This window comes from Mya arenaria, chromosome 4 (genome assembly GCF_026914265.1).
Source record: "Mya arenaria isolate MELC-2E11 chromosome 4, ASM2691426v1".
Classification (NCBI taxonomy): Eukaryota; Metazoa; Mollusca; class Bivalvia; order Myida; family Myidae; genus Mya; species Mya arenaria.
In genome coordinates this window covers 14,669,973-14,680,198 of record NC_069125.1, presented here as the reverse complement: position 1 = coordinate 14,680,198, position 10,226 = coordinate 14,669,973, and the positions used below count along the sequence as shown (strand labels likewise).

Genomic DNA, 10,226 nt, shown 5'->3' with positions numbered 1-10,226 from the left:
TAGAAAAGTCCACGTTTAATGACAAGACGCCGAGATCTCGTAAAAGCTTTTATTTCCTTAGGGTTGGACAAATTGCAGATCATTAAGTGCAAGAAATTAAGTAATGGGGTTATATCAGCTAACAGATGTTATCAAGAACTATTTTTTTCAGAATATGGTCATCCATATAGCAATTGAAAATTGAAATATTAGGTGATATAGGTTGTCATAGCTGGACAATACAGCAATAGAAATATAATTTATTTGGTGATATGGACTGTCATATTACAAACTTATGAGTGTAGAACTTTGCAAATGATGTTTGTCATTGCGTAATGGAATACGAATTGATCGACGCCAACATGGTTTATTTTCCAATATAGTGAAAAGATGGTATACATCTATATAAGGAAAACTTGCAAAGGGCAAGGGAAAGCATCTTGCGATCACATCTTCGTTTGATAATTCAGTCCCGGTATTGAGTCATTTTTTACCTCAATGAGGGGGCTGGATTTAAAAAACAAACAAACTTGATAGATGACCATCAAATCACCTGTTATATCAATAAGTGTTAACCTTTCTACACGTTAATATCTGTGAAGTATTTTCTCTGAACCAAAAATCTGGAATCTTTGTGGACAAGCCTAATTGCCGAAGATTCAACATCTAGAGTTTTAAGTCCTTAAATGAACCTTACTTGACATATGGGCACGTTTTTATGAACACAGGAAGAAGCAATACTTATTGATTATTTTATTGCTTATCAATGTTTTGTGCAAATATCTAAGTTCAGAATCTATATACTACATACTGGAAACTTTAAAGTGGTTTAGCTTATTTTTGTTTGCATATGCCTTATTGAAACTATTATTTTCGTTTTCTTCATACATAATATCACTTAATTTCTGTCTATTCTTCAGGTATATCAAGATGTCATCCCCCAATCTGAACAACATAATAATAATTGGTTGTATCCTCACCTATCTAAGCGTTTTTCTGCTCGGTACGGACGGAGGAGTCGTCAATATCAAGTACCTGCGACATATCTGTACGGTAATTATCTGTTACACGTAACACGTGTGACATCTTTAATATTGGTTATGACACATAATTATTTATAAATAATTAAGACCTTTTGCCGACAAGCTGTACAAACGAAATTTTGTTTTTACATTAATATTTAGGAAGAATAATTGTCATAACAAACATACAGTGTAAATATTAAAATTCGTTCAACATACATTTAATGGACACATGTTTAAAAGAAAAATATGACCGTGTTACAAGTCGATTTCGAACAAATATAAGGCAATTGCTTAATCAGATATCTTTTGAGCATAAACCATAATAGTAAAAACTAGAATAAACATACGACTTGAACTTGGAAAATATACCCACAAAAATACCATTATTTCGTGTCAGTGATGAATAAAAAAACCGAACATTTGTGATAAAACTAACTATCCTCGACTGCAGGAGTTTATTATTGTTGAGCAGTATACTCACGCTGTCTTTATAGTGTATGTATAAGATAATAAAACATATTTATTTGACATTTCAGTCGCGGGCATGGGTTCTGTCTATCGGGTTTACCCTCGCATTTGGCGCCATGTTCAGTAAAACATGGAGAGTACACTCCATCTTTACCGACATCAAACTTCACAAGAAGGTAATTTTAGCAGTTGGGTGGCGATATTTTCAAAAGAGAATTTTTAAACGTAAAACGTGTTCTTAATATATTGATTTTGATAAACGAAACAAATCTTTTTACTGCTCTCAACATGTTCGTTTATAAAAAAAAAATCTTTTGAAAAACATATTTTGCATTTTAAAGTATTTCAGGTTATATACATTTAAGCAAATGGTCTTAAAATGCATTATTGTAACGGCACTTGTTAGGAATGCATTTATACAATCAGCCCCCGACATGTGTAGCGTCTTGTTATGTTTAGTAAATGATGATATTGTTACACAAGCCAATGATACTGCAATTATGTAGATTCCTCTGAAAATTAAACGTGAATTTCTTAATTATATACTATTGAGGAACTACATTAATGTAGAAAAGCACTGATCGTATGGCGTGAACAAATACTAATACAATAACACATGAGTTTCGTTCAAAATTCTTTTTCATGATAATATTATGTGCATATGCTAATTGAGTTATAGCAAACCATTTTACAATAATTATATTCACAGGTAATCAAAGACTACAAGCTGATCTTGGTTGTCACCGTGTTACTTTTTATAGATGCAGCATTATTAGTCACGTGGCAAATTATGGACCCTCTACAAACATCTATTAAGAACCTCGCAGTCCAAGTGAGTATTTCAGTGGTGTTTTATCAAAGTGTTAAAGTAAATGATACATTGAAATTATCATTAAAATTGAATATCAGCCGTTACAAATAAGTAAATATATCACGCCTTTAACAGGAATGACGCAACGCGATTGGTCCAGGACTGGTCACGCGGTGACCCCATATTTTCCATATTGGGTCACCAAATTTATATCGTACCAAAATGGCGTCTATTTTCCGAATCCGATGAATAAAGAAAGATTTAAACATGTAAACAGGTTGTCGACGTGATATATATGTTACGGGGCTATAAGGTGACCCGATATTGAAAATACGGTGCGCAGGAAACAATATGGCTTCGCTCTCACCCGATAGGGTTTCCTTTGTCTCGTATATCCCATATCGGGTCACCTACTAACCCCGTAACTTATAGTATTGTTTAAAAGAGCACAATCCATTCTAGGAAATGGTAAGCAACAAGAACTTAACAAATCATGTCCAAATCAAAACGTAATAGAACCGATAACCGTCAGTAACATGTAAAAGCGGATCGTTTAAAACTTCAATGATGTACAGCTAGAAAACTCCTCCATTGACTTTCAGAAGGAAGGCGACTTGGATGTGATTCCTGTAGTGGAGTACTGTGTCAGTCACAAGATGACAATATGGCTTATACTCATATACGCATACAAGGGAATGCTCCTGGTAAGACAATCCTGTTATTTATATTGGTGAATACCAGTATTGCAGAATTGTGTTAGTCACAAGATGATCATATGACTAATGCTCATTTAGGCCCACAAGGGAATGCTCTTAGATAAGTAATGTTGTCATTTATTTGGTTAAATATAAGTAGCTGAGTATTGTGTCTGTCACAAGATGAATAGATGACCCATATTAACATCGGCCTATGACGGGATGCTCCTAGTAAGACAATGTTGTCATTAATGTTTTTGACATGCATGACGTTTAAATGTAAGGCCTTGTTGTTACGTTATATTTTAACATAAACATTCTTTTTGATAAAACAATGTAATTTCGAAATGTATTTGGCTGTATTTGCCCATATGCCAATGTTCATTATATACAAGTGCTTCAAGACGTACCGTTATGCTGCAGGTGTTTGGCTGTTTTCTGGCCTGGGAAACCCGACAGGTCAGTATCCCCGCCCTCAACGACTCCAAATACATCGGCATGAGCGTATACAACGTTGTAATCATGTGCGTATGTGGCGCCGCAGTCTCTTTCGTCATCAACGATCAGCCTACGTCATCATTCGTCATCATTGGATTCTTCATCATCTTCAGTACAACAATCACGCTTTGTCTCGTTTTTATGCCGAAGGTAGGCAAACAATTATAGTACATCTTCTTTGCTTATGTTATGTGTTGTCAACATGGTTTGTAAATTATGTATCTATAAAATTGACCCTTATTAATAATCAAGGAATTAAATAGTGTCGGATCAAAACGTCCAGGTTTAAAATTCTTGTCGAATACGTGTTAACACATTTTCTCTTGAATGCAGTTGAGGTACATTTTCCATGCTTGCTTATAATATGTTACGAAATAAAGATTATTGAAATCAAACGTGACCCAACGGGCGAGGAGCGGAGGATCAGGGCGAAATTACAAAAACCAAAAAAGCAGACGAGCCGAGAGGAAATGACGTTTGACCTCAAGAAGAAGAACGACGATCTCCAAGCGGAGAATATCAGATGTAGAAATATCATTGCTGAGGTAAGTTGAGTTCGTAAATAAATAAATAAATAAATATATAAATATATATATATATATATATATATATATATATATATATATATATATATATATATATATATATATATATATATATATATATATATATAGTTACGTTGACGATGCAATAATAAAACTTTGACTTAGATAGTATAGCACGTCAGGTTTAACTTGTATGTCTCAAATAATACTAGTGTCATGTTAATGCAAAACATGTACAACTAACAAAGTATAATCACTATCAACTTCCAACTACTCCCTAAAATTGTTCTACTGAACTTTGTTATATCAGCATTGGATAATGATTAGTTGAAATACACCATTTCAGCAAAATGTTTGTTTCGTGGAGGGACCTAACGACCACCGAAGGCGAAACATTTTCTACTGGGCTCAAACTACTATAATCAGAAAATATTATATAGTTTATAGTTTTCGTGGTGCTGAATCAAAATACGCTTGTATTCAATATTTCTTCACAACTCCATTCGTCACTACATAAATGGTGCCTGTTTGTTACCCCATCTTTTAGAAGATGCGACTTCTACACAGCCTAATGGAGCAGCTAGGAGGCGATACACGAGAGATCCATTACCTAGGACAGCTTGCGGCGGGGGTCCGGGAAGCATCCTTCATAGGACGATCGCCAGTTCACAAGAAAGTTATTGAGCTGCGTTTAGCAGATTCATCGCCAAGTAAATTGTCATCGGGTATGTGCTGCTTTTCCGTGTCTGGCTTGTTTTTACGACAGTTTATGGTGAACAGGCATATGCTGAACTGTTAATCATTGATTTGACTTTGCTAATCAGATACATCGCTTTTGTACTCTCATTCAAATAAACTATTAAGTTCAATCACAATACCTTCAACAACAATTTCAAAATAACAGCTTTCAGAACCCTTGTCTTTGTTTAGCATTTGTAAAAGAAAGTAAGTGCATGCACTGCCATTTTCGTTTCGTGACAATATTGCATATGAGCACAACATTGAACCACAATTTGTCATAGCGTCCATGAGTTGTAAATTTAAATCACTGCTTTTTGAGTTTAGCATGGTATTTTCACTCTTCCCTAAGGTGAATCTGCTTCAATTGATTTCAATACATTTGTTGCACATTTAAAACGTTACATCATTGCTTTTTGTTTTCATTAGAGCATAACTCTAATAAAATTTGTAGTTTTATATGCATATGTTTTCTCATAAATATTGATATCATATAACTTTGATATAATTATGGAGAAATTCAAAACTTATATTTCATCGGACATCGCATGTCTACCTTTTTCATCGCATCCTACTTTTTGAATCAATAGTTGTGGAATTTACTGTAAAACAGGTTAAAGAAACTTAATTTATTAACATGTCATCGACATGTTCATCAATCCAATTTATATCCATGGAGACACAGAAAAAAAATGATTTATTTAAAAATATTTATATGAAAAACTACAGAAACAAGTCAATTAGTCGAACATTTTAACATAAAATCCGTTTAATAGCATAGGGTCAACGCCAATGACATAGAACACAACAACAATCACTAACCAGAAACGTGCAACAACAACACAAAAGTCTACTTAATCTTGATTGGTATAAGTCAAAATGAACACAACGTAAGTTCCACAAGGACAATCATATAGAACATTTAAAAAGGAGTAGTATTTTAAGAAACTATTTGGACGTAAATTAAATAGCGCCTTAACCTAAAATTTGTGCAAAATATAACTAACACAGGTATATCTAAAGGCACAACATTTTCTTAAGCAGCATAAAACACTGTTAGTCTATTTTAAAGACTATGAATTACCAAAAAAGTAGTACGCATAGACATATAAATTACAACACAAACAAGCATGAAGTATTAAGAGTATATCAATTAGATGCCAAATTTAAACCGGCAACCTTAGTCAAGTTATTGGTTACATAATTTTAATGTTTGACGCCCGTCGTCACCGTTGCCACAGGGTCGGATCTGGACGACGGCTCCCTGATGTCGGACATGAGTTATGGCTCAACCACGTGGACGATAGCTCAAAACCCCGTCCACCGCCACGCCGAAAACGCTACCATGTCCATAACCTCCGTGGGAACTAACTTCTCCGGCGCAGGATCCGTCGATGATCTTTGGTACGTATTTTATCTATGCTATTATCAGCGTTACATTATTAGTTTTTACATTCATTCAAGCATTTCTTTTACCAATAAAATGTATACATTTATTTATTTACTAGCCTGTTTCTAGTTGTCCACCATTAAGTTGACAAATCAAGTGATTATAATTAAGCTTTATGCATTTGAATTCCCATCAAGGTTTTATTTTCTTGTCGTGTTCGAAAATGGAATGGACTGTTAAATTGTTCAAAGTAAAATACTACTAAAGCGATACCCCTTGCCCACATGTTATCTTAAGGCTAATTTGCACATTTAATTGATTTGATTGGTTGATATCAATTTTTGGATAAATATTGACCAATCAGTAAACATTTTTGCCATCTTTAACTAAATCAAAGTCTTTGCTAGTCATAAACAATTGGCTGTTGGTTTGTTTGTGGTTTTACTTCAAACAATTACTATTTCATCAAACAGTCGTGGATTGAGGGGGAATTAGTACCACCACTATTTAATTCAGTTACTTTGAAACGCTTAATATATTTGCCAACTGTTCATCAACTGTCCCAATTAAACACAGGCATATATTTCATACTTGCATCCATATAGTTTTAAGAATGTATAAATTATGTCCCCCAGTAAGCGCGGATTGACGAAGCGGAACTCTGTGAAAACATGCCAGACGGAGATAGAAGAGGACGACGATGATGACGTATTTGGTGGCGTCTACTGCGGGCCTTCCAACCATCGCACCTCCATCAAACTGACCAACACTTGCAAGGAAAACGGCAGGTAGGGCGATGTTATATGTAGGCAGTTTGAATGCTGATTGTATTATGCCCTTTCAAAACCCTTAAGATCCTTTCAACTAAGTAAGGGTTAGCACGATTTATAATTTGTGACGTTTAAAGAGTTTAAATCTGATTTTAGAAAACTGAGTTGCTATGTATGCCTCTGCTTTTTAATTCAAGTTCTTCCCGTCAGAAACATATATTCAGGTTCTTGCTAAATATATTTAAAAACTTCAAAAAAGAATTGCATGTAATTGTGGATAACTGACAGGTGGCTTTAACAAGAGAAACGATTTCCGACGATGATGTAGAGGCAATCTGGGGAACTCATTATAAAGCGAAATACTTTCAGAGCTAAACCGATAACGGAAGTTCACCCATTAATGCACGATTTCCCAAACAAATCGTATATGACTACGGAAAATGACACCTTTAAACCGGTGATCGGTAACATTAAAATAGGATCGGGTAAGATTATTGTATGTGTGTTGTTTATAAAAAAAAAACTGAAAGAAAACAGGATGGGGGATACTTTCGTGGTTTAAAAGTCAACATGTTGACCGCTGGATATTAAAACATAATGCAACAATCCCTCATAATCCATAAAATACGATCTACAATAAACCAAATTCGATCTTTGGTAAACAGAATCAAGAATAAACTGTCAAAATTGATGCTAGATGTATGTCAAAAAAAGAATATTCACCATCAAAGATAATGCGGCATTACAACTAGAATTGTTGACTTGAATATAATTCGAAACATTATCATTCAACAAGAAATACGACACATACACATTTTAACAAGTTTTAATTTAAAAATTAATCTGATGCTAATGATGCTTTACTCATTTAAGATAAAACTGATTAGCATAATAGGTCAACATTTTAGGTAAAATATACTTTTCTGAGTATATAAACTAGTAAAAGTAATAGCATGATTCAGTTAAATGATTCCCATCCTGTATTCGAGACATTATAAAATAGTACAATTTAAGTTTTTGAGAGACTGCATGATTTTACAACATGAACAATTTAAACACATTTACAATTTGCATGATATTAGGATACCATATTGTAAGATATCTACTAACAATAACTAACATGCATTGCTTGTGGCATGAGGATTGTTGATATATTCATATATTCATCTACTAACGTTTTAGATTTACTTCTATGTTTACTTTATATCGTATGAATCAGCCTATGTAATCAATTTTCTTATTTTTAGCGATCGCAAATTGGTATTAGGATTATATTAGTTTTTTTATTTATTATTTTCAGTCCATCTTCGGACAAATAAAATACCTACTCATATTGTTATTCACTTTCGGGAAAAGTTAAGATCACGTGACAAAAATTACTTGCCGTGGCGCAAGCTTAACTTTATATCATTTCATCCCAAAAGCGCATACTGGTCGAAAGTCTTTTACTATTTGTTGCATTCTAACAACTCATTTTCAGACGAGGAAAGAGAACGGGATTTAGCGTCTTCATTGTTGTCGTAACTTGTAACCATATGTCATTGTAAGTGGTAAAATGTTTCGATTTATTGTTGTTTGCTAGTGTTTTATTATGCACTCGGTCAATGAATGTGCTTAACGATTATACACAATCATTCGTATTGTGTTATTGTTGTATTAGGAAAAAATATTACAAAGATGCAAAAAGTGCTTACTTAGTGTGAGAGTGTGTGTCTCTCATTTAGTGTTTGCTAAGCCTGAAAACATTCATAAACATATTTAATGTTCTTGCTATTTGGCTTGGCCCTTTATATTCCATGCATATGTTATAGTTCAATTTTGGCGATCAACAAAAAAACAGGGCGTACAGCTATTGCCATTTCATTATCATTGTTCTGTATGGCGTAAGTTGCTGATACTTTAAAATAATATCTGAATTGATATGAGTGTTTGTCTTGTTTAAATCATTATGCTGTTGAATACGGCCTTCTCTAAATAGTTTTGTCCCAACTCAGACGAATCTTAATCATAAAAAGTGTCAGTGCATTTTGTATTTTAAATGGATCTTTATGTTGGATGTTGTATACGTTATTATAATACGTTACTCTGTATACTTTATAAAATAAAGGCCTCTTTAGTTATTCTGTTATGTCTTATGTTTTAATTTAATCCTCACATGATGTCTAAAAAGATAATCATTACTTACACAAGCGCGTGGGTGAATTAGGCGCTTATACAATATAGTTGAAGACCCGTGTTTGTAGACGCTAAGCGTTTCATAGACGTTCCCGGTGTAAACAACATTTTGCCCCGGTTGAAATTAACTCTCGGATAAACATTACATGCTATCACCCTCCATGGGCTCTGATATGCATATACTATCATTGACATCTCTGTGTGTCTGTGTCACCGATCGATATTGTACACTGTACTTAAATGAATGTTAGTATGTTGTGGTTTCTGTTGTGGTGTCAATTGGAATTAATTCAAGGATATCATTTACTTACTGTGTACGTTTTTGAATACAACGTTTATATTTATTTAACATACTTAGGCTTTTAAAATATGTTTTAAATAAAGCAATGATAACCTATTTATTTTTTAATTGTGTATTTGAGATCAGCCAAGTTTACTTTAATATACAAGAACCTTTTGTTTGTGCTAATATTTCAGCTGATAGAAACAGACTTGTAACGAGATCAGTAAATCGCAAATTGGATACACACAAGGCCGCACTTCTCGGACAACGGAAATTACGCCGGATAACTTTCATGTTTCCGCCGGGTATCGGCACTGGGCAGACGAGTATCGGTGATGAAGGTGGTAGCCGTGTGAGCACACTAGAGACAATATTCACGGACCCTCCTGTCAGAAGTGGTGTTAAGTGCCGCAGAAATGTCCAGAAGAGCAATACAATCGCATGTGACATCATTGAACACATATGAACTTCTAAATTGATAGCGCGTGTAACGTTATGTTCATAGTACCATCTTTGTTGTATTATCCTCGATAATATATCTTTTTAAAATGAAAATGAGTGCACATTTCAAACATTGTTTGAACTATTGTCCTTGGCATGGGTGGCTTTATCAAATATAAATGGTAGATATTATTCAAAACGTCTCCAAATTTTTATAACTTGTAAAAATAATCCCAAAATGTAAATCTAGTATTCAAAAATGATACCTGCATTTGCGTTTAAGAGAAGAAGCGTACAAACGCTTTGAAGAAAACAAATATGAAAGGTATAAAGCGGTTTTGGAGAAATCCATCTTTGATAATCATCGTCAATAACCCGGTTTTTCTGACACGCACCTTATCGGCTCCA

General features: G+C 34.0%; 2 protein-coding genes across 2 annotated transcripts; both read left to right on the top strand.

Moving 5' to 3' along the window:
* The first annotated feature begins 909 nt into the window (after positions 1–909).
* On the top strand, positions 910–3,107 carry LOC128230650 (gamma-aminobutyric acid type B receptor subunit 2-like). The gene is made up of 5 exons (XM_052943093.1): positions 910–1,032; positions 1,541–1,648; positions 2,182–2,304; positions 2,886–2,987; positions 3,078–3,107. The coding sequence occupies exons 1-5, from the start codon at positions 910–912 to the stop codon at positions 3,105–3,107; spliced, it is 486 nt and encodes a 161-aa protein (XP_052799053.1).
* Positions 3,108–3,493: 386 nt separating this feature from the next.
* On the top strand, positions 3,494–9,920 carry LOC128230158 (uncharacterized). Its single transcript, XM_052942202.1, has 8 exons — positions 3,494–3,626; positions 3,857–4,021; positions 4,569–4,746; positions 6,001–6,163; positions 6,785–6,937; positions 7,289–7,404; positions 8,400–8,462; positions 9,572–9,920. Exons 1-7 carry the CDS (start codon positions 3,501–3,503, stop codon positions 8,441–8,443), a joined length of 945 nt encoding a protein of 314 aa, XP_052798162.1. The 5' UTR covers positions 3,494–3,500; the 3' UTR covers positions 8,444–8,462; positions 9,572–9,920.
* Positions 9,921–10,226: the final 306 nt, after the last annotated feature.